This window comes from Ornithorhynchus anatinus, chromosome 10 (genome assembly GCF_004115215.2).
Source record: "Ornithorhynchus anatinus isolate Pmale09 chromosome 10, mOrnAna1.pri.v4, whole genome shotgun sequence".
Lineage (NCBI taxonomy): Eukaryota > Metazoa > Chordata > Mammalia > Monotremata > Ornithorhynchidae > Ornithorhynchus > Ornithorhynchus anatinus.
This window is the reverse complement of record NC_041737.1, coordinates 6,041,752-6,067,353: the sequence shown is the minus strand read 5'-3', so window position 1 is coordinate 6,067,353 and position 25,602 is coordinate 6,041,752. Positions and strand designations below refer to the sequence as shown.

Sequence of the window (25,602 nt, the reverse complement as noted above, 5' to 3'; positions counted from 1 at the left end):
TAACTGGAGGGAAAGACATGCAGGGAGGACCTAACGCCTTACTGCAGCGCACATTCTCCCCAGTTCCCCAGGGATCCTTTATTCCTGCCAACTCTCAAAGCACTTCTACTGACCACACCCTTTAAATGCAGGGGAAACGATGCAATTCCCAGTGGTCTAAGCCTTCTCCACCCTCCTCTCGTAATACTAATAATTATGTCATTTAATAAGTGCTCTCTGTGTGTCAAGAGCCAGATAGATGCAAAATGATCAGCTCTCCTCCCATCCCTGTCCCTTCATTTGAGAGGGACAGCAGGTGTCTTATTCCCATTGCACAGATGAGGAAACTGAGCTTAGATGAAAATAAGTGACTTCCCCGAGCTCAAACAAGCAGGTCGGGGCGGAACAGGGATCAGACCTGTGTCTTCGGAGTCCTAGATCCCGCGCTCTTTCCTTTCCTTCCCTAATCAGGGGCAGGTGGAACAATCCTGAAACTCTCTTAGACGAACATTTACCTCAGGAGACTGGATTCTCACACCACAGACTTCTCTGAGGGGTAGTAATGCCGATCTTTGACTCCCGCCCTCTTCAGGCCCCCCTCTTGTCTCATGCTGTCGAGTCGTCTCCCACCCGTAACGACACTATGGGATGCGTCTCTCCCAGAACGCCTCACCTCCATCTGCAGTCATTCTGGTAGTAGATCCACAGAGTTTCCTTGGTAAAACTACGGAAATGGTTTACCATCGCCTCTTTCCGCGCAGTAAACTTGAGCCTCTGCCCGAGACTCTCTCCCGTGCCAATGCTGCCCAGCGCAGGGGACTTTTGACTTGCGGCAGAGTGCCTTCTCCTCGCTGGCCACTGCCCAAGCTAGGAATGGAATGAGTATGCATCTGCTTATCTCTCCCTCCCGTAGTCGAGAACGGTAGAGGGCTGGAAACTCTCCGAGTGTGACCCTGAGAGGGGCTCAGCCCCCCTCACCATTCATTATTCTCGGCCCATAACTCGCCGGCACCACAGTCGGTCGGCAGGAACATCTCAGCTTTCCCGAGGGGCTGGTTTACGTGCCTTTCCTCCCCATTTCCATTCATTGCCATGATGCTTCTTGTATTATAGTTATTACCAACGACAACCCATTCATAACTACAACACTGGAGATAATAATATACACAACCTGAAGATGTGAATCATTTAGTAATCGACTGCCACATACTGAACCTTCCAGTCATATCACGCCTAGGTCGTATGACTGTCTTCTTTCTCTTCCCTCTCTGAGTCCCTTTGGGTGTTCCCTAGCAGAGACCCCAAAGACTTTATGGATGTTGCTTCCGTACTAACAGGGGATCATAGAAAAAGGTTAGGAAGGGGAATTCTTTCAAAATGGCAGCCCTCGCTTTTTGGCCTTGTTTTCGGATGGAATGGCCGACGGAGGAATCCTGTTGTTTCAAAACTCACCGGAAGGTCAAGTGCCTGATGTAGAGAAGCAGAAATGCTGAGGAGCACATCCAAGGTGTGGAATCGGCTCTTTCTCCACACTTGTGGTATAGAGATTAGATGTCAGCCTGTATTCGTGGCTCTTTCGGCCATCAGTCAATTTTCATCCTTCCACTACTCTCCGTTTGGGTTTTCCCAATCACATCAACTGATGAAATCCTTTCTGCTTCTATTTCTAAATATGCTTCCGGGGAGGTCGGGACACAGCGTGAAGCCACAGAGGGATTGGTTTCTGCCCGGTTCTAATCCCAGCTCCACCCTTTGCCTGTTGTGTGACTTTAGATAAGTCACTTCACTTCTCTGTGCCTCAGTTTCTTCATGTGCAAAGTGAGGATTCAATACCTGTTCTCTCCTCCACTTAGACTCTAAGCCCTTTGTGGGTTGGAGACTGTCGGTATTGTAGACCTGTTCCCTCAAATGTAACTGATAGATGCATGTGACCCAGAGTCAGTGTGACTTAGTGGCTAGAGCAGGGTCTCTTCACTTCCCTGTGCCTCAGTTGCCATATCCGTAAAATGGGGATTCACTCCATGAGCCCCATGCGGGAGAGGGACTGCGTCCAACCGGACCAACCGGCTCAGCTTGTATCTACCGTAGTGCTTAGAGCAGTGCTCGACACATAACGAGAGCTTAATACCATCATTATTTTTATCATTAGGGGATGAGTGAGGTAAGGCCAACTGACTGTCTGAGGCACGAATGAGTCGACGGGCCAGTGTTGTCATCCCTTCTTAGAGGAGGAAGGGCAAGTCACGTGATGGGTTGACCTGACATCTGCTCGGGTTCCCCTGGGTGCCGGGCACGGGGTGGAGTCGCGTCCTGGAGGCCTCGGGGCTTCTTACCCGTCTCTGTCACGGTGCCTCGCAACTCCGGCCTCCTCGTTACAGGGCCGGCTGGCAGAGACGGGGCTTTGCACCTGGGCCCTGCATTATTTCAGGGTAACGAAAGGTTTTGCCTCTACACCGACTTTTCTAACGGAATCATTAACCTCTAAGAGCCCTGGATGGGTTGGGACCCAGTGACCCTTCATTCATTCAATCATATTTACGGAGCGCTTACCGTGTGCAGAGCACTCTACCGAGCACTTGAAAGAGTAAAATCACAACAATAAACGGACACGGTCCCTGCCCACAAGGAGGTTATAGTCTAGAGGAGGAGACAGACATGTTATAAGTAAATAAATTACACACACAGTGTGCTTCTGAGCCTTCCCGTTCACGGACCTCGATTTGAACCTTGGAAGGATTCGAGATCAGGCACGTTCCGGTGGGGGTATCCCGCTGTCTGAGGTGTCCCTCCCTCTGTCAGAATGATCATCGTCCTGTAGATGCTTTGCTTCTGGTCAGTCTTCTCCTAATGCACGTTGGAAGTACTGTCTCGTCTTCCCTTGACTGTGTGGGAGTGGAATTCCCTGATCTGCTGTCTCCCGGAAAATCCTCAGACAGGAGCTCCGTGTCCGAGTCACACTGCAGACCGTCCTGGTCCCGTGGGTTGGACCGGGTTGATTGGGCCTGTTAAAAAATAGCGACCGCGTGAGTGTCGCTAGAAGAATCCCTGTAAATCCACCAGCGGCGTCTCTGGACAAGGTGAATATGGACACTGCCGTACAGCTTAAACTCATGACTCTTGTGCTCTTTCTATTGTGCGGGGTGACCAGAATAGGCATCATTTCAACTAGAGTGTGGTTTTGACAATGAAACAGTGTTGCCTAATGGAAAGGGTGGAGGCCTGTTGTATCCAACGCTTAGAACAGTGCTTGGCACATACTAAGCACTCAACAAATACCATAATTATTATTATTGTTGTTATATACTCTCTCATGAACTTAGTAGAAGTTAGAACCTTAGAGAAGCAGCATGGCTTAGTGGAAAATGCCCGGGCTTGGGAGTCAGAGGTCGTGAGTTCTAATCCTGGCTCCTCCACCCATCAGCTGTATGATTTTGGGCAAGCCACTTAACTTCTCTGGGCCTCAGTTACCTCATCTGTAAAATGGGGATTAAGACTGTCAGCCCCACGTGGAACACTCTGAATACCTTGTATCTATCCCAGAACTTAAAACAGTGCTTAGCACAATTAGTAGTAGCAGTGCAGTGCTCCGGACACAGTAAGCTCTCGATAAATATGATTGACTGACGGGAAGTCAGGATCTGGGTCCTAATTCTGGCTCCCCCACCACCTGCTGTGTAACCTTGAGCAAGTCACTCCACTTTCCTGTTCCTCATTTTCCTCGTCTTTAAAGTGGAGATTCGAACCCTGCCTTCCCTCCCTCTTAGACTGTGAGCCCCATGTGGAAGAGGAACTGCATCTCTCTCGATCGTCTTGACTGTCCCCCGGCGCTTAATCCGGCTCAAGGCACATAGTAAGAGTTTGACGAATGCCACCGTTATGATTATCGTGATAGTAAATATTATCTCCGGTGTTTGTACTGGGAACCACCAGGCTCCTCTCCCGCCACTCCCCTCGCCAGCTGCCGCAGCTTAGCCAAACTAACTGTGCTCACACTGACCTTGCAGAGGAATGCAACGGCTCAGGAAGAAAATGTGGGGGTCAGGAGTCCCCCTCCCCCACCAAACGCTCTAGGTTAAGGTGGCTTTGGGCTGACTTCCCCAAAGGGGGTGAACGACATCGTTTTTCCACACTGCGGGCCTGGCCTCGGGTGACATCATGTGTATCTTCTTGCTCAGGATTCACTAAAGCCCTCTTGACGCCCACATTAAGAAGTGATTCACTACCTTTAGGTATTACGGTGTCTCCTAGTAATAATAATAATGGTATTAAGCACCTACTTTCTGCCAAGCAATGGGTGAAAAGATAATCCACAGTTCCTGTCCCACTTGGGGCTCTCAGGGTGAGGAGGAGGGAGAACAGGTATCATATCTCCACTGGATTGTCGACTCCCACGAGAGTGCAGTGAATGTGTATACCAACTCTACTGCACGACGTCCTCCCCAGCGTTTAGTCAAGTGTTCTCCTCCCATAGTAAGTGCTCAGTAAATACCAGCGATTGATGAGGAAACTGAGGCATAAAGAAGTTAAGTGACCTGCCCAAAAGTTGCACAGCGGACAAGCGGCAGAGCCGGGATTAGAACCCAAATCCTCTGACTCGCAGGCCCGGGCTCTTCCCATTTAGCCACACCGCTAAGGCACTGGTAAGGTTCATGTTCTAAGCACAGGTTTGACCCTAGAGAACAGAACCAGAAGGTACCTGCTGAGGTTTTTCAGTCTGTCCCTCTGTTCCTCTGTCTGTATTTATTTAAGGTACTTGTTAAGTGCTTATTATGTGCCAACCACTGTTCTAAGCACTGGGGTGGTTACAAGTAAATCAGGTGGGACACAGTCCCTGTCCCACATGGGGCTCACAGTCTTAAGCCCCATTTTCCAGATGAGGGAACTGAGGCCCAGAGAAGTGAAGTGACTTGCCTAAAGTCACCCAGCAGACATGGCCGAGCTGGGATTAAAACCCAAGTCCTTCTGACTCCCAGGCCCGTGCTCTTTCCACTAAGCCATGTTGTATCTCAGACCTTGGTTTCCTGTAGACAATAGACAAACCATCTGGGCGGACAGATGTTTACCCTGTCCTTAGAGATCCCCCAGAAGGAGGTTCCTTAATACGTTGGGTTTGCTCGGGGCTGAGGTAGTTCATTCATTCATTCAGTAACTATTTATTGAGCGCTTATTATGTGCAGACCACTGTACTAAGCGCTTGGAATGTACAAATCGGTAACAGATAGAGACGGTCCCTGCCCTTTGACGGGCTCACGGTCTCATCGGGGGAGACGGACAGACAAGGACAATAGCAATAAATAGAATCGAGTAGTCCGTACCTCCTGTACACTGTCATCTGGGGGATGTACGTGGCATCTTCTTGGGCTTTAAGGCAGATTGGAGGAGGGAATTGTACTCTCCCAAGTGCTTAATACAGTGCTTTGCACCCAGTAAGCGCTCAATAAATACGATTGATAATAATAACAGTAATTATAAGGGGGTGGCTCTTTGGGAAAAAGTGATGTGACACCTAGAGTGCCACCTCCTTGGGGTTTTTGCAATTCCTAGATTAGAAAGACTTTTCTTCTGGTCCACCCTGGTCCACGTCTTGGCAGGGCGGCTCCCCGCCTCACTCTAGAGGCTGGTCTGTGAGATGACACCGATTCCTGTATTTGCCAGAGAGAAATCAATGGAAGAAAATAATAATAATGGCATTTGTTAAGTGCCTACTATGCACCCAGCATTGTACTAAGCGTTGGGGGATACAAGGTGATCAGGTTGTCCCATGTGGGGCTCACAGTCTTAATCCCCATTTTCCAGTGAGGTAAATGAGGTAAGTTAAGGGTTTTGCCCAAGGTAAGTGAGGGAGCTGGGATTGGAATCCAGGACTCCCAGGTTTGTGCTTTTTCCATTAGGTCACGGCAGCAGCAGTAGAAGATGAATGATTCATTAAATTCCCATGTGCTATAAAATATAAGCCTCCCTCCAGACTATAAAATCATTGTAGGCAGGGCATGTGTCTACCAACTCTGTTATAAAGTGTCTTCCCCAGTGCTTAGTACAGTGCTCTGTGCACAGTAAGCACTCAAGAAACATAATTGATTGACTGATGTGCTCTATGAGGAACTGGGAAGTGAACTGTTCCCTACTCGTCGGAAATATACACCCTAACAGGGGCCAGGCTTTCCCGGTGGAGTTGCTCCCACACAATGGTGATGGGAAGGAAGAGGAGGGAGGTGTAGGGCATGGGGAATCCCAAGAATTCCTGAAGACTTCGGCTCAGACCCCAGAAGGAGGACAATCCCATCAGGAAGGAGAACTGGGCTCATTCACAGTTCACCTCGCCCCGCTCCCTCTCAAATCTGTGAAAACGAGACCAGTGCAGGAAGGGAAACAAAGCTGTTTTGCAAAGAGTCGCTCACCCAGAGTTCGACACTGGGCAAGTAGGAACAGATGGGGATTTCTATGATCTTACCCCCCACTGGAACTCCAGGAAGAGGAAGGGTGTGCTGCTAAAAAGTATACGTGGGCTGGGAATTTTGTGTTCTTATTAGAAAGACTGACTTGGAATCTCTGAATGGGTGACTGAAATTTCCAGGGATCACCTGCAATCTGTTGCTGTAATTCCATCAGTCAGTGGTATTTATTGAGTGCTTATTATGTACGCAGCACTGTTCTGTACGCTTGGGAGGGTACAATATAAGTAACCTGTTGCCGTAATTCAATCATTCAATCAGTGGTATTCATTGAGCGCTTATTATTCATTCAATAGTGTTTATTGAGCGCTTACTTTGTGCAGAGCACCGGACTAAGTGCTTGGAATGGACAATTCGGCAACAGATAGAGATGATCCCTGTCCACTGACGGGCTCACAGTCTAATCGGGGGACACAGATAGACAAAAACAATATTATGTACACAGCACTGTTCTGAACGCTTGGGAGAGTACAGTACAAGATAATTAACAGACATGTTCCCTATCCGTAATGAAGTTACATTCAGGGAAGGGATTTACAAGTAGTTTAATTGCATGGACGCACCGTGCTTTCTCCTTCCCTCTGCTTTTTTTCTTTTATTTCTTTATTTCTTAAGCGCTTACTGCATACCAGAACCTGTACTAAGCACTGGGGTAGATACAAACCAATCAAGTTGCTTCTGTCATTGATGATATCAGCTCTCTTGCACTGTACTCAGTGAATATCATTGATTAAAGAGTAATTCACCGTTCTGAATGGATGGCTTATATCCTCTGCTATTTGCTAATATTTGTGGAAAAGTTGAGTAAAGGTAATCAGATCAGACCCGGGATGATTATGATGATGACGACGATTATGTGATTTGTTGTTATAACTCTGTGCCAGGCACCGCTGTAAACACTAGACTAGAAACAAGATAATCAGATGACAGTCCCTTTTCTACATGGGGCTCCTAGTCAAAAGGGGAGGGAAAACAGGCATAAAAATCTCCATTTTGCAGATGAGAAAACTGAGACCCAGAGAGGCGAAGCGATTTACGCGAGGTCACACTGCAGGCAGCTTCCTTTTGTTTTCGAACTAGATGCTCCATTTGGAGAGCTGCTCCTCCTCCGGGAAACAAGTGTGGATACAGAGGTCATCTTTCCACATCGAAAGATGGAATCGATATTCTTTGAGACGCTGTTGCGTTTGCCATTTGCAGCAACCGTTGCTTTTCAAATCCACCTCTTTGCTCCCAAATCACTCCAAACCTCTGCTCCGGGAGAGGTAGACTGACGCCTGGAAGCTCGTTGTGGGCAGGGAATATGTCTACCAACTCTCCCAAGGACTTAGTACAGTGCTCAGCACACAGTAAGCACTCACATATGATCAAGAGGTATCACTCTTCTGATGCCCCCAGTTGAGGATTGTCTGTCTACTGGCAGCAGGTAACATGAGTTCGAATCCCAGCTCTGCCACTTGTCAGCTGTGTGACTGTGGGCAAGTCACTTAACTTCTCTGTGCCTCAGTTCCCTCATCTGTAAAATGGGGATTAAGACTGTGAGCCCCACGTGGGACAACCTGATTCCCCTATGTCTACCCCAGCGCTTAGAACAGTGCTCGGCACATAGTAAGCGCTTAACAAATACCAACATTAATTAATTAACTCCCAACACTCCACTGTTCACCCATGTAACTGAGGGCTAGGGACTATGTTTTATTTACCTTTAGTCCTTGACCCTTCCTATAGGCCGAAGAGAAGCAGCGTGGCTCAGTGGAAAGAGCCCGGGCTTGGGCGTCAGAGGTCATGAGTTCGAATCCCGGCTCTGCCACTTGTCAGCTGTGTGACTGTGGGCAAGTCGCTTCACTTCTCTGTGCCTCAGTTCCCTCATCTGTAAAATGGGGATTAACTGTGAGCCTCACGTGGGACAACCTGATGACCCTGTATCTACCCCAGCGCTTAGAACGGTGCTCGGCACATAGTAAGCGCTTAACAAATACCAACACTATAATAATAATAATGATGATGGCATTTGTTAACCGCTCACTACGTGCAAAGCAGTGTTCTAAGCGCTGGGGGGGATAGAAGGTGATCAGGTCGTCCCACGTGGGGCTCATAAGTCTTAATCCCCATTTTCCAGATGAGGTAACTGAGGCACAGAGAAGTGAAGTGACTTGCCCCCAGTCACACAGCTGACGAGTGGCGGAGTCCGGATTAGAACCCGTGACCTCTAACTCCCAAGCCCGGGCTCTTTCCACTGAGCCACGCTGCTTCTCAGGCCAACAGACCACCACTCTCCCCATCTTCAAAGCCCTAATAAGACCATACCTCCCCCGAGAAGCCTTCTCTGACTAACTTCTCATCTCCTCACCCTGATTGTCCTCTCCCCTGCATTTTCTGGGGACCTGGGGCTGTACCCCTTAAGTACTATGATTTTTTTTTAATGGTATTCACTGAGCACCATGTTCCCGGCGTTGTACTGAAACAGCGAATGTGTCTGTTTATTGTTATATTGTACTCTCCCAATGTACGGTGTTTTGCACACAGTAAGTGCTTAGTAAATATGATTGAATGAATGAACAGCACCTGATTATATCCTTAAGCACTCCCGTTTCTCCTACTTATTTGAATGTCTGTCTCCCCCGGTAGACAGGAAGTGTCTTGGGAGAAGGGATCATGCCTACTAAGAAGAGAAGCAGCGTGGCTCAGTGGAAAGAGCCCGGGGTTGGGAGTCAGAGGTCATGGGTTTGAATCCCGGCTATGCCACTTGTCAGCTGGGTGACCGTGGGCAAGTGACTTAATTTCTCGATGCCTCAGTTACCTCATCTGGAAAATGGGGATTAACCGTGAGCCTCACGTGGGACAACCTGATTACCCTGTATCTACCCCAGCGCTTAGAACAGCGCTCTGCACATAGTGCTTAACAAATACCAGCATTATTACTATCATTACTAATTAGTACAGTGCTCTGCACACAATAAGCATGCAACAAATACCACCGATTGATTCTTTCTCAGTGTTCAGTACTGTGTTTTGCATACAGGAGTTGCTCATTAAATACCAATGAAAGAATGAAAAAGTAAGTAGCCTGGCCTAGTAGAAAGAACATTGGCCTGGGAGTCACTGGACTTGGGTCCTCTTGATCCTCTTGGAACTTCTCTTAGAGTGTAAATTCCTTGAGAGCCAAGACTAGGTCTTCTATTTCTAATTATGTTCCCAAATGCATGCTTCGAGGGTTAGAGATTTTGCCCACAGTAAGTGCTCGATAAATCCCCAAAACGATGATGATGATGTCTTTGCAAAACATTTTGAAATGCACATCTCATCCCAAGCCATTCTTTGGGAACCTTTCTGCCCCACTTCCGCGCTGCAGAAATGGATATTTTCTGAAAGATGTGAAAGAGAAGCAGCTCTGCCTTGTGGATAGAGCTCAAGTATGCAAGTAGGAAGGATCTGGATTCTAATTCCGACTGCACCACTTGTCTGCTGTGAGACCTCAGACAAGTCATTTCCCTACTCTGTGCCTCAGTTACTTCATCTATAAAATGGGCATTAGGATTGCAAACCCCTTGCTGGACTATGTCCGACTTGAATATCTTGGGTTTACCCCAGACTTAGTACAATGCCTGGCACAAAGTAAGCATTTAACTAATAGCATTTTTAAAAGGGCATTAATGAATTACAATCTGGTATGTAAGAATGGATTCCAAGGCAGAGGAGAGAGTGGGCTTCCTGAGTTTTTTCATTTCGATGGTTTCCAGCATCAGGGACCTAATGAGTCATCCTTTACACTTTTCCCTGGGCCTGTGACCATGTCTTTTCTCTTTTTTTTCCCACAGGTGAATGAAATATTTCAAGGTTCCAAACTGAGAAGATTATATGCCAACTGCCGTCTTGTCAAAATCAGGTCCGTAAGTGTAACCTCGAGTCCACAGGGAGGGATAACAATAAATATCTGTTAAGCACTTACTGTGTGTCAGACACTGTACTGAGCGCTGGATGAGTTTGATCATCTGGCCACAATCTTAGTAATAATAATTGTGGCATTTGCTGTTTACTAAAGACTGAGCACTGTACTCAACGCTGGGGGAGTTTTTTGGGTTTTTTAAGTGGTATTTGTTAAGCGCTTACTCTGTTTCAGGCACTGTACTAAAGCGCTGGCGTAAAGTTAATCAAGTTGGACACAGTCCATGCCCCACATGGGGCTCACAGTCTTCATCTCCGTTTTACAATCGAGGGATCAGAGGGACAGATAATTCAAGTGACATGCCCCAGGTCACACACATAGCAGACAAGTGACAGAGCTGAGATTAGAACCCAGGTCCTTCTGACTTCCAAGCCCAAACTCTATCCACTCGGCAACGCTGCCTCTCATGAAATGAAAACGTTCCACAAAGTTCCCAGGATTTTACCCACCTCTGCTCAAAAAGGATGAAGGTAGTCTCCTACACCTTTTGCCCCTCAACTCTCTCCTCCTCTCCTCCCGGGATTAGAGGAAACAAGCCGGCACCATCGGGAGGGAAGCGGAGGCCGCTGCAAATCCTTGGCAATTGCAGGATGCGATCGCTTGACCGATGGATCCACTGATTCCCTTTTGCAGCCGGGCCGATGCCCACGTGATGGTGTATGCTGTGCTGAAACTCAAGTCCTGCTACACCAACAATCAAGTGATGTTTCGGGAAAGGACGGAAAACATTTTACTTCAGAAACTGAAAGGTGACACAGGTTCCTTATGCATAGATCCCTCGTCATTCCAACTCACGGGTGAGTCTCGGTCCGGACGGAGAGGCCTGCTGGGTCTGGCGGGCAGGGGACTGGTGTTTTATTCTTTTTTTCCTCCTTGGTCTGCTTTCTTGGACCGCCATGGGCGTTCTTACATCAGGGGTTCTTGAGGTGTCGGCAGCTCCCAAAAGCAGAGAATCCCTAAAGTCCGGCTAGGAATTGGCTTCAGACACTTGGCCATCCTGAGGCAATAATAATATAAACTTGCTGTGGGCAGGGAATGTTTCTACCAACTCAAGCATTTTGTACAGTGCTCTGAACACAGTAAATGCTCAATAAATACCACAAAGCGGTAATAACGATGATGTTTTTGAGCATTTATCATGTGTCAAGCACTGTACTAAGCACTGGACAGATACAAGTTAATCAGGTTGGACAATCTGCCTGTCAGGTTTAAAGTACTGACTTGCTCTCTTTATTCATCCCCCCTCCCAGCCCCACAATACGTATGTACATATCTGTAAATTTTTATTTATATTACTCCAGTGGAGACTGTAAGCTCCTGGTGGGCAGGGAAGGTGTCAGTTATATGGTTGTACTCTCCCAAGTGCTGAATACAGTGCTCTGCATTCAGTAAACACTCAGTGAATACAAAGGACTGACTGACTGCAACTCTGACAGATTCCCAGAGCAAGCCTTCTACTCCCTGGAGTGGGTCACCTGAATCCCCTATGATCCAGCAGCACCGTGAGGGAAAAGATACGGATCTCTCTGTTCTCTAAGGAAATCGCCAGTGGAGAAGCTTGGATTTGCTGCTCACTGCCATCAAAGAACACTTGTTTGACCACAAAAGCAAAGCAAACAGTCACTCCGTGAGCTTCCTTGTGACTCCTAGTGCATCTGATGACTCTTAGAGTCATCGCCTCGATGGTATGACATTCCCTGCCTCATGATTTTGCAGAGATGAAGCCTCGGTAGAGCGAAGGCCAGTGATTACTAAATGTTCACCACTTTGGCATAAGGCAGACTACGTAATCTTCCTAAATGCGGCCTAATCCCTGTTAATCTCCTCCCCTCCTGCCTCTCCCTCTTTCCCCAGCCTGAAACCTGAAGCCAGAAACCCAGCAGCCTCAGCTCTGTCCTCCCCCAGAAGCTCAAAAGTGTTGTTGTGAGTCCGGGAGGACGGGGGAGCTAGGGGAAGGAGAGGGGAGACGTCGCAAAGGGTGACTCGAAACCAGACTGGACAAGCTCTGCGCGATGCCCCTCCAGAAATCCTTAGATCAAAAATGAGTCGAAATCTCATTCATGTCAGGGTGATGGGGATATTTTTAATCTGGGAGAGAGCTGGGTTTGTTCCCGCTCAGCAATTTCCATGCAGACAAGTTTCTGACTTGATGGACACGGATTTAACAGAATCGTGTCTAATCAAGAATCAAGAATAACGTCTCAGCAATTTGGGTTACTGGCAGACTCCTTCTGTGCTTCGGCAGGGCACATAATAAACTCAGCGAAACCACCCAGAAGGCATCGCTTTCCCCAGCCAGCCTCTAGGTAATGAGCTTTGTCTTGGAGAAGTGGCTCCCACAACTTTAATTTTGTCGTTCTTCACAACTCCCCTATCGGCTAGGAAACACCGATGAGAAACATCAGGAGGTGAGGTACGGAAAGAGTAAGTGACTTAGCCAGGGTCTCGGTGCCAATCAGTGTCAGAGTCATATCTAGAATGAGGTTCCTGGTCTACTTAGATCAGACTGGTTCTCCCTGACTTTGACAAATCAAATAATTATGATAATAATTATGCTATTTGTTAAGCTCTTACTATGTGGCAGGCACTGTACTAAGTGCTGGGGTGGATACAAGCAAATCACAGTCTCAGTCCCCATTTTACAGATGATGTGACTGAGGCCCAGAGAAATGAAGTGACTTGCCCAAGGTCACACAGCAGAGCAGAGCCAGGATTAGAACCCATGACCTTCTGAATCCCAGGCGCACGTTCTCTCTGTTACATCTTTAACAGTCCATCATTTATTGCAGAGATACCCGTCCTCAGGCTCCAGTGTTAAGTCCGATGCTGAGAGAATCCCACGTTTAATAAAATGGACTTGTGCTGCTGTTTGGAAGACCTAGAGTTTACTAAATTCCCTTTATTTTCTGAGAATCAGCATGATCTAGTTGATAGAGCAGTGGGCTGGGAGGCAGAGGATCTGGGTTCTTATCCCCGCTCCGCCACTTCTCTGCTGGGTGAACTTGGGCAAGTCACTTCACTTCTCTGTGCCTCATCGACCTCATGTATAAAATGAGATTTAAGGCTGTGAGCCCCATGTGGAACACGGACTGCGTCCAACCCGAATAGCTTGCATCTACTACACTACTTAATACAGCACCTGGAACATCGGAAGAGCTAAACAGATACCATTAAAAAGAACTATGCTCTTTCAACGTGTCAAACACTCTTCTAAGCACTGCGGTAGGTTCAAGTTAATTAGGTCAGAAGCAGTCCCTGTACCAAATGAGGCTCTCGGTTTAAGTAGGAGGGAGAACTGGTATTTTCTATATTTTATTAATGGTGTGTATATATCTATTTATCTATTTTGATGGTACTGATGAATGACTACTTATTTTGTTTTGCTGTCTGCCTCCCCTTTTTAGACTGTGAGCCCGTTGTTGGGCGGGGATTGTCTCTATCTGTTGCCGGATTGTACTTTCCACGCGCTTAGTAGAGTGCTCTGCACACAGTAAGCGCTCAACAAATACGATTGAATGAATAATCCCTATTTTACAGTCGAGGAAACTGAGGAGCAGAGAAACGAAGTGACTTCCCCAGAGCCGGAATTTGCAGAGCTGGAATTAGAATCCAGGTCCTTGTGACTTCCAGTCCGTGCTCTTTTTCACTAGGCCTCGCTGTTCCCTTCCACTGTCAGCCCCAAGTGCGAGAGGAGTTTGGGTCTGACATGATTGAAATGCATCTCTCCCAGCATGTGGCACAGTGCTCAGCACTTAGAATTCACTTAACTACTATCATTATTGCTCTTATTATTGTTTTTATTACTGTTTCCAATATTTCGATTGTGTTTCTTATTGGTGAGCTAAAGCGACGCGGTGTGGATCGGACCTAATGACTATAATGCTATAGAATGACCAGTGTCTGTCAAGAATGGTCTCAGAGACGGGTGACTGCGTATGGCAGCATAGTCGGAAAAGTCCCAGCGTTTCTCACAGAGGTTATTCTTTTCGGGGTCTCCCTTCCAGATTAGGCAACACAAAGTCTAAGTCCAAGATTAGATAAATAGACACGTGAAAAGTGTATCCCTGCACTGGAGAGGAGGGAGATAGAATTCTTTGGATGAGTCAACATCACCTTCAGTCTAGTCAGGGAAAAAAACAAACGTCGAGATCAAGGTACTGAGCTCTCTTTTGGAAAACTACTCCATACTTCTGAAAAGCAGCTTAAAACACTGTGGATTTTTTGTTTTGTTTATGATATTCGTTTAAGCCCTTTTTCTGTGCCGGGCACTGTTCTAAGTGCTGGGGTAAATAAAAGATAATCAGGTAGGAAACAGTCCCTGTCCCACTTGGGGCTCACCATCTTCATCCGCCTTTTACAGGGGAGATAACCGAGACCCAGAGAAGTGAAGCGATTTGCCCAAGGATGCACAGCAGACGAGTGGCAGAGCCGAGATCAGAAGTCAGGTCCTTCTGACTCCCAGGCCCGTACTCTATCCACTGGGCTACACTAAGAAGACACAAGACTTTTTGGTGAAAGACAAATTTTACTATGACACGAGACCCTGAAGGAAGCTCTCCCACATCCTCCCCCACATCACTCATTCAGTCATTCAGTCAATCGTATTTTTTGAGCGCTGACTGTGGGCAGAACACTGTATTAAGCGCTTGGAAAGTACAATTCAGCAGCAAATAGAGACAATCCCGTGCCCCCAACGGGCTCACAGCAGAGTAGCCAAGGCTGTACTTTGACGTTCGCCCACAGTGAGGGGTCCTGATCTATAAAGTGTAGTTGGTACCAAAGAGAAAAAGTTATAAAAGATCAGAAAGTCCAGAAAGACTGGGATTGGCTTAGCTTACATTTTACTTCAACCTTTGTTTCAGTGATGACTAGTGGGAAAGTCAATTTAGTAATAAGAAGAATAGTAGTGGTAGAATAATGATGGTTTTGGAGTGTTTGGAAAGGGCAGAGACATCAGTAGGTTTGAGAAGGGACTGGATGAATTCATGGCAGAGACGCTGATTATGAGCTATCAGGGATCCGGGAGACAGGGACCATGTCGAATTCCCACCTGGCTATTTTCTCCCGCCACTTAATACAGTGCTCTGCACACAGTAGGCACTTAATAAATATTATTACTTCTGCTGTTGCTGCTGCTAGTGCTAGAGAGAACACTGAGGATGTTAGATGGTCATTCATTCTTTTAATTGTATTTATTGAGTGCTTACTGTGTGCAGAGAGAGCACTGTACTGAGTGCTTGGGAGAGTATACTGCACTAATAAATAGCCACATTCCCGGTCCACAGCGAGCATACAGTCTTCCCTATCCATCGAGATGGATGACATCGGAGGACCCTCCCAGCAACCAGGATCCACGATCAGACGCAGCATAGATCGTTGATCTTTTTTAATGGCATTTGTTGAGCGCTTACTATATGCCGGGCACTGTACTGAGTGCGGGATAGGTGCAAGCTAATCAGGTTGGACACTATCCATGCCCCTCATGGGGCTCACAGTAGTAATCCCCATTTTTTACAGATGAGGTAACTGAGGCACAGAGAAGTCTAGTGACCTGCCCCAGGTCACACACAGCAGGCAAGTGGCAGAGCCAGGATTAGAATCCAGGTCCTTCTGACTCCCAGGTGCTCTATCCAGTAGGCCAAGCTGCTTCTCTGATGCCATCATGGCGTCGCCGATTGCCTTGTGGCCTATTGACCACATTTCAGTGAAGGATCAATCAGTGGCATCTGAGTGCTTACTGTGGATTTGCGTTTAGGAAAGAAACTACAATACAGTTGGTAGGTGTGATCCCTGTCATCGAAGAGCTTACAGTCTACAGAAGAAGATGAGAAAGTCAGGGTGGCTAAATCCCGCAGAATTTCCGGCCGACTCCTACAGCAGCCTCTGTCATCCCTACTAGAGTCATGATGCTAGGCTGCTGAATGGGGGAACTCTTTCTCCAGATGGGGAGATGAAACGCCTCTGATCATTTTTCCGTGACTGCTCAACTTTCAAGGTTATTTGAAGTTCAGCAATCACTTGATCTCAAGTTACATGATCGTTTCATTTTCCCTGCTCACTTGATACAGTGGGAAATGGTTCGTTCTCAGTTTGGGTCTATTCCACCCCACGTATAGGAAGCTGACCTCTAGATCCCGTACCTGGCTGGGAAGTAATCAATTTATTGAGCGCTTACTGTCTGCAGAGCACTGTACTAAGCGCTTGGGAGAGTACAATATGCCAGAGAACTTCTTTCTTGGGTCGAAAAAATATTTCTTCGGAAATTAGAAATTTGAACAGAGATTACTTCCAACAAATAAAACCGCTGATCTTGCTCCGAAAATCTTCCTTGGTATATTTGCAAGCTGACTCGAGGCAAGCTGATACAAGGTCACATCTTTACGGAGATGTGAAAAAAAAGAAAATTTAAAAAGGATCTCCTGAGTGAAATGCCCTCTCTTTGGCTGAATCCGCTTAGGCAAATCTAATGTCAATATCCAAAACTTTTGCGTAATTCACTGGTTTCTTCACAGCCCTAACAAAATCTCCCTCATTAGCCAACCTAACAATAGGGAGATTTGCTATGAAAACTTTTTGTCGCAATTCAGCCAAGAATGACTGAAAAGAATTAAGAGAGGGTTTTTTTTTTCCCCTACGATGACGCCCTTGTGGTCAGATGAGGGGTCCGCCCAGCTGACAGCTGTTGCCTGGGGTGCGGGTAGGGCTTTACTGCTCCCTTACCTACCTGACAGCTTCCAGGGGCATTCAGGAATACACAGAGTCCATGTCGGGGGCAGCGAGGTAAAAAGACATGGCCTGGGAGCGTAGGAGTCCTGCCTGCTCCCCGTCAAATGACGTCGGTACTTCTTTTAATGGGATTTGTTAAGCGCCGTACTAAGCGCTGTGTTGCATACAAGCTGATCGGGTTGGACACAGTCCACGTCCCATACGGGGTTCACGGTTTTAACCCCCATTTTACAGATGCGGTAACCGAGGCACAGAGAAGCGAAGCGAGTTGCCCAAGGTAGCCCAGTATTCCCCAGATAGATTCCCGAGGAAAGGATTTGAAGCTCCCCGGAAATGAGACCCTACCTGATAGGAAGAGTTTGGTGGTAAAGTCACATTTGTAAATTCCTTTGGCTCTTTCACCAAATATCTTGCAGCCCATCTGTGGCATTCCACTGCTCATAAGATAAACTAATATATATGTATATTTTTTTCCACATATCTCCACTGAAGCTTGTTTAGATAGATAGGATTTAAGTTTGGGGGAAAGACTGTGGATTCCTTAAAAGCTGGTTTTCCCATCCCCAGCCTTGAGTGCACTTTTTTGTGTTTGGTTTAACCTAGGTGTGTTCAGGGAGATGGAAGAATGTGGAACATTCACCAGTGAGACACAGTTTTCGAGATTTACATCAACAAGCTTCAATTTGTCTCGTCAGAGACTATGTGACTGTGAGGGTGTTTTTCTTTACACGATCAAACCTCAAATATCGACTTCCTGTTTATGTTCCGGCAGATGATTTTTCTTTAGTCTGAGTTTAAACTAATGCATTTGGAGTACTTCTTGTTTCTTTTCTCTTTTCTAAATGGAAGTTAATGAGGGTGATCATGACATTTACTAAATGCTTAATGTGTGCCAAGAACATTAAATGCTGGGGTAGATACCAAATAATCAGAATGAACACAGTGCCTTATGAGGTCCTCAGTCTAAAAGGGAGTCAAGAATGGATATTTAATTTCCATTTTACAGATGAGAGAACTGAAGCCCAGAGAAGGTAAGTAACTAGTCCAAGGTCACCCAGCAAGAAAATGGCAGAGTAAGGCCTAGTAGCCAGGTCTCCTGACTCCAGGGCCCTTGGTCTTCCCCCGCCAGGCCACCCTTCAGAAGGAGAACTTTTTTTTACCCCCCACTTCAGGAAGGTCAAATGTCTGAAACTGGCCAGAGTTCCGGAATTTACGGCTCCCAGGAGAACTAGAAGTTGGGGGATGAAATACCGACGCCCCGATTGACCTAATCGCAGCCTAGAAAATCTAAACGGGAGGTAGAATTCACGGTCGCCACCATCACCTCATCCTGTGCCTTTCCGGAATCCCTCTGCGTTTGCGGTAGAGGCACTGAGGGGAGTAGGGACTCTCTCCACTCCAGGCTGGTGTCATTGGAGGGGATTCCTGTGACTCGTGTGAGTTAAAGAGCTCACTGAAAGTGTGAGGGGAAAGAGCTTCTGAGGGAAATCTTGGCACTAAATTAAGCACCCACAGTGAGAGTTGGAAACCTCACGAAGAATCTGCCCACTACACACTGTTTATTATGTGCATGACTTTTCTTGGTCTGTCATACGTATTACTTGATCCTTTCCTGGCAGCTTCATCCCAACAGTGGCTTGGCAGAGGTGTCTTTGTGATATTCATTCATTCATTGATTCAATCGTATTTATTGAGCGCTTACTCTGTGCAGAGCGCTGTACTAAGCGCTTGGAAAGCGCAATTCGGCAACAGATAGAGACGATCCCTACCCAACAACAGGCTCACAGTCTAGAAGGGGAAAACAGACAACGAAACAAAACAAGTAGACAGGCATCAATACCATCAAAATAGATAAATAGAATTAAAGATATATACACGTCGTTAATAAGATAGAGTAATAAATATGTACAAATATACACAAAATCTCAGTGGAGATAGACTTGCTTCTTCCCAATACCTGGTATGGTGATCTTCATTAAAATTTCTCCTAGAATTTCAGAGTCCTTTTGGACTCTTGTTTTCCATTTGTATGTGCGATTAGCGTGTGAAAGATACCTTTTTCTAACCTCATTCTTTTCTAATATCTAAAGGCAAGTCTCAAAATTATTTGATAGTGAATCTACACCCCATTAATAGGACTAGTAAATGAATAAGATATAATGCTTAGCAAAACAGATTCATTCTAATCCTAATTAGTTACACGGGCCCAAAGCACTTGGTGTACTTAAAAATACAGCCAAGTGATTTACCAAAGTCCACAATGACTAAGCAGGCAGGATTAATTTCACCACAGTCCTGTTTTGCTGTCTAACCAGCTGCTGGCATTTAAGAGTTCCTTAGTTAGCAAGCGTCTTTCGATGGAAAAAATGGATAAGCAAGTGAAACCTTCAGGTCTGTGGAGTGAAAACTGCCGCTGGTTCATATCCCAAGTGATTTGAGGGGGGTTTTGAGCTTATTTAAAAGTGGGAGCTTCTCCGAAACTCCTTCCTCTCTGTTTTCCTCCCCTGTTCCCCCTCCCCAACCTGTTTCTCTAGCTTCCAGCCGTCTCCCTTCTAGAGTTCTACAGGAGCCAGAAATATAAGGCTAGCGAGTCTACAGCTGGTCAGACTAATCTCTATACTGGCTCCGGGCCCCAGAGTGCAGACCTGGGCTGGAATTGAGCCTAGGCCAATAAATCAGTCAGTCATATTTATTGAGTGTTTACCGTGCGGAGCATCATATTGAATGCTTGGGAGAGTACAATTTAACAGAGTCGGCAGACACAGTCCCTGCCCACAAGGGGGATGAATTGGAAGTGATTTAAAGCTCTTTTGGGGAAACAGTTTGGCCTATTGGGAAGAGCACAGTCTGGGATTCAGAGGTTCTGGGTTCTAATTCCACTCCGCCACTTACCTCCTGTGTAATCTTCGGCCGGTTACTTAACTTCTCTGTGCCCAAATATCCTCATCTGCAAAATGGGAATTCAATACCTGCACTCCCTCCTACTTATTCTGTGAGCCTCATGTGGGAACTGATTATCTTCTCTCTTCCTCATTGCTTAGTAGAGTGCTTGGCATGTAGAAAGTGCTTAACAGATGGCACAGTTATTATTTGTGAGGATGGAGTGGTGAGGAGGTGGGGTGGTGGGAAGGGAGCCACCCACATAGGCTCAGTTACTCCTGGGGCTGCTGGAGTCTCAGCAGTCCCAGGATACATGAGTGTAAGCTTACTGTGGGCAGGGAATGTGTCTGTTTATTGTTATTTTGTACTCTTCCGAGCGCTTAATACAGTGCTCTGCACACGTGAAGTGCTCAGTAAATACCACTGACTGACCGACATGAGTACCAAAGCCTGACATCCTGGAGTGGGAGAGGAAAGGGCAAGAAGAGTGAAGGCAGAGTCAGGGCTATGGACAGGACTCCCCTCTCTTCTCTCTAACTCTTCTTTTTATGGTATTTGTCAAGTGCTTACTATGCGCCAGACACTGTACTAACTGCTGGGGTAGGTACAGGTTAATCAGGTTGGACACCACCCCTGTCCCATTTGGGGCTCGGTCTTAATCCCCATTTTACAGTTATGGAGACTGAGGCACAGAGAAGTCAAGTGACTTGCCCAAGGTCACACAGCAGACAAGTGGTAGAACTGGATTAGAACCCAGATCCTCCTGACTCCCAGGCCTTTCTTCCCTCCAGTGCAGAATCTCTTCTCTCGATACAGCCCTGCAGATAGTCTGAGGCCAGTAGGTTTTGGGTGCTAAATTATATGTTCTTCCAACCCTCCTTCTTACAGTCCAGTTAACTGGACTTGACCAGCCCCATTTCCCTGGGCCTTTGGCTAAAGACTGAAAGCAAAGACTCTGTCCTGGCCAAGCCTGGGAGTTGGCCGTGTGGTTCTCCACTACTCCAAAACAAAAGGAAAGACATAGAAAAGGAGATTTCCTCCCTCCACTAGATGTTAAAGTTGAGTGTGATATAAGCACACGGCAAAATGTAGGGATTGGATCGGAAAACCTTACCCTGGAACCACACCCATCAAATGCTCCTAAATTACATTTCCAGTCAAACACAACTTCTACTCTGTTTTCTCTAAGCTAGTGCCTTCCACACCCACTAGTTTTCAAATTCAAATCCCCAAGCTGCAGGGTAGGTTCATTCATTCGGTTGTATATATTGAGGGCTGACTGTGTGTAGAGAACTGTACTGAGCTCTTTTCTTTGGGTTCCCTTATTTTGGGGGTCTCTGGGTAGCTATTATGATGGAGAAACTGGTTGCGTAAAGGCCCCCAGCATTCAAGGAATAACGGAAACTGTGGTCAACAGCGACTCTCCCTCATGAAATTTCCCCTTACAATTTTCATCCCCCAAACTGATAAGCGTCATCCAATCCAACAGAAATAGGCTAGACTCTCCCCCTCAGCAGGGGCACTGCAGCTAAAGCTCAGACGTTCCATCACCTTTCCTGCTGGAGACCGTCGTCAAGCCCCTGGTTCAATGCGCTGCCCAACAGGGGACCTCATAAAGCCTTGCCGACTGAATCGGAGGAAGCTTACAGTTAGGATACGGATTGATAGGTGACTTTAGTCAATTGCTCATCGATTAGTCATTCCATACCACTGACCGGTTGGGCCCAAGCCCTGGGCACCTGATCTGGAGATAGTCAGTGGGAGCCACAGAAACACAGTCATCGAGGCTTCACCTGTTGTTGAGGTGAAAAGCGTCAAGAATTTCTCCTCAGTGAGAGATTGAGGTGGCCATTTTGCTGCTCTCAGCCTCTTTCGTAGAACCCCAGGGATTGAAGGGCCTTGTAGCAGTCACATGGATTTTGGCCAAGCCCGTCCTAAGGATAGCTGGTTCCGTAAAGCAGTGGAAAAAATAATTTGTGTGGATAATTTTCATTGAAAATCGAAAATATTTGGAAAACATAATTTGTGTGGATAATTTTCATTGAAAAATGAAAATATTTCTTCCCTCAAACCACCCAGGAAAAGTTGGCATAAGCTTTGTAAAAAGAGGGGCAAAAGCTTTTTTGACAGCATCGAAAAAGGCCAATTGTAAGGATAAAATCTTCAGGAGGGGAATCTATTTTTCTACCTAAAATCTCTTTCTCAGGAGGGGAAATTCAATCCCCAGAACTGAATATCACAAATGTACCACCAAAATAGCGTGCCAAACATCAGCCCATTGGCAAGCAATCACCAGATCTATAACTCTTTAATACCTGTAACTGCCTGGTATTCTGCCCCTGAAAGGGATTGGGCGAAATGTGATCGATTGCCAGTCTGACGTCCCTCCCCTCATGATCTCTGACTTTTGTCCCCATTAACTTCTCTTGCCCTAAATCTTCCATGTGTCTGCCTAAACTCTCAAGGCTCCTCACACCCTATCATCTGCCCCCCAAATTTCTCTACCTCTATCTTATAATAACTCATTATTCTCATTCACAAGTTCATCCTAATCATTTGAACTTACTGGTCTTTGCTACTGGATCCCCTTCCTGCGGTAATGAAGCCCATTGCTAGCCATCTTTTGGGTGAGGAGTTTTTCATCTTCTCGTGACCAGTCGATCAGTAGCAATTATTGGGCGCTTACTATGTGCAGAGCGTACACCAGAGTATACCCGAGTTGGTAAATATGTGTTCTGCTCTCTAGGACCTTGCGTCTTCTGGCTTCAGTAGGTAGGATGGGATTCAGGGAATCATTCGGTCATATTTAGTGAGCACTCACTGTATGCAGAGCACTCTACTTAGCGCTTGAGAGTTCAATATAACAATAAACAGACCATTCCCTACCCACGGTAAGCTTACAGTCTACCACAATTTCAAGCTCGTCCCATCCACGCTCTTCCCCATCTTGCAGAAGACAAATGAAGCGTTAGGCAGGGGATACGAAGAACAGCCTGTCCGTGTTATGGTCCAAATAACTCATTTCCACAATCGCCCCTGGCCTTCTTCTGAGATAAATTGCATCCTTGTGGAGGGTTCCCTTGTCTTTTCGGTTAATATTTCAACAAAAGGTAAGTACGTATGAGATAGATTACAGGCTTTGTTACCACAATTGACATGTACTGCTGCTTACTTCCGCCCAGCTTTGTCTGACTTTATTATGCCAAGAAAGCTAACCCACATTGATTTTTACAGGGTTTAATTTATGGTGCACCCTATGACTCCTTTGTAAGAGGAGGTCTATTAAGTGGAACTGGCTGTTGGGTTTATGGACTTCAAAATTTCTAATGTAAGTAGTAAGGGTGACTCATGCAATAGTATTTATTGAGCACCTACTGGAAAAAGGGGCTGCCCGAAATTGTATGTCCATACGGAGAACAAGAGACAAACTGCAAAAACAACTGGACACAGCAAGTGAAAGGAAAGATTAAATAATAGATTCATGGATGCATGAAATAACACGTAACCAGAGAAAAGGGTAGATAAAAGATAGAGAAAAGGATAGGTAAAAGACATAGCTTAAATTGGTAGACAAATCAGTGAAGAAAGAGATAAAGCAAGAAAGGAAAAGAGAAAGGAATGAAGGAAGAGAGGAAGGGCCAGAATTTATCAATAAAACTTCCCAGCAGAATAAATAATAGAGCTTAAGTGAGAATGAAGCGAAATTCAATGATCCTAAATATATGCCTCTGTGGTGACAACCGTTTTTTTTCCAATTCTTTCTTCAATTTCAGATATTGACAAGGACGCGGCGGAAAATCTTCTCAATAACTGTAAGTCCTTCCATGAGGCCATTTTAACAATAAACCCGAGGAGCAAAAGAAAGTCTGTCCTGAGATCTGGTTGTCAGGTCCAGAGGTGGCCAGAGGGGAATTCTAGCTCTTTCCAAGAGGCATCCTCTTCCACTGCGATGGTCGAGAAAGTTTAGGCTTTAGGCAGCGTCCTAACCTTGATGGGCAGTTAAAATGGACTCCCATCCACAGAGGTTCAAGGGAACGGGGCTTCGATGAAGTCTCCCTTAGTGAACCCAGATTATGAGCAAAAGAAAAGAGCAGGCCATAATAATAATTGGGATATTTCATACTACGTGCGGAGCACTGTATTAAGTTTTGGGATAAATATAATAAAAAACAGATCAGACACAGTCCCTGGAAAGTGGAAAGAACACAGTGGGGGAATACAGGAGACCTTGGTCCTAATCTCAGCTCTTCCACTTGCCTGCTGTGTGACCTTGGATGGTGAAACTGAAGCCCAGAGAAGTTAAGTGTCTTGTCCAAGTCTCCATTCCATCATCTATCAGATGTCTGTTCTTCCTCCACTTTTTTATCCCGTACCTACTCCGGGGTTTAGCACAGTGCTCGGCCTATAGCAAGAGCTTAATAAATACCACAGTGATTATAGGCTAGATGGGGCCCAGATAGCCAAGACCCTTCTCCCCACCTCCCAAGTCAGAGCATCTGGTCATCTTTACGTGGCCCTGGGCCACCTTGACTTGCTTGATAGCCAACTGTAAGTAGGTGTAGAAGCCACACTAGAGCTTCCCAGGACAGGGGTATCCCGGCGTGCCAGCCAAGTAACTGAATGTGCCTGAGTGCCAGGAATGGTAGACACCTTTACAAAAGGGAAACAGGCACCACAAAAGTCAATCTGCAACCAGTCCATTTTCCCCAGAACTCACATCTTTCATTCAATCGTATTTATTAAGAGCTCACTGTGTGCAGAGCTCCGTACTAAGCGCTTCCTGATTGTAAGTTTGCCATCAACTCTCCGAATGCAGTGGAAAGAAAGGAAACGCTTTCCTAAACTCCTAGTTTTATGGAGCGTCTAAGGTCCTGGGGGAAATGAGAGGAAGTAACCTCCTCTGTTCTTCTAGCTCCCAGAGCTGGTGGCTGTCTTTGCACAGTCTGTGGCCACTGGTAAACCGTCCCAAACCCTCTTCTCACTTATCCTCAAGAGACAAAGAGGACGTTTCAGCCGAGGTTGAGTCAAGTTCGGGCTGAATGAGTGGTGACTGGGAGATTAACAGACACCATAGGTGTAGGAAAAGAATTCCCAGTCTGAATCCTGGCCGAGGGGAATGACAGAGAGAGCCGGGGGAGAGAGCCGTCAAGGAAAGAAGAGGGAGTTGCCGAGGGTGTTCCTTTCCAAAGAGAAGAGCCTTTGTCTTGGACACTACCTGCAGGAGGAAGTTGAAAACAAGCTATAAACTCCAGATGGAGAGGGAGGGTAAGGAGGAGTCATTAAACCTCAGGCTCTGCTTTAGCCTGTTTGTCCTCCTTGGCATCGGTGATAAGGGAGTGGAAGAGAAGACAACAAAATACTAGTCAGCACTCTCACCCAGCCCGGCCCCCACCCAGCCTTGCCCGGGGCTAGCCGGTGCCAGCCAATGGGAACCATCCCCTGCCACACGAAGTCTCCTGGACCCGGGAGGAAGATGCTAACCGAGTCCGTGGGGCTCCCCTGTTGTTGAAAATTAATCGTCCCGTTGCCGCCCACGCCTCGGCTGCTCCCAACTCCACCTCAGCTCCGCTCGGAGAAGAACGTTCCCGACGTGAGGCAGGGCTGAGTCGGGGGAGAGAA

General features: G+C 46.6%; 1 protein-coding gene across 1 annotated transcript in view; it reads left to right on the top strand.

Moving 5' to 3' along the window:
• Positions 1 to 25,602, top strand: part of LOC100080862 (transmembrane protease serine 11C-like) — a 41,234-nt gene that overhangs the window by 7,113 nt on the left and 8,519 nt on the right. Inside the window, exons 3-4 of the mRNA XM_039913289.1 lie at positions 10,250 to 10,317; positions 11,011 to 11,174. Coding sequence (XP_039769223.1) covers positions 10,250 to 10,317; positions 11,011 to 11,174 — 232 coding nt within the window. The remainder of the gene's footprint in view (positions 1 to 10,249; positions 10,318 to 11,010; positions 11,175 to 25,602) is intronic.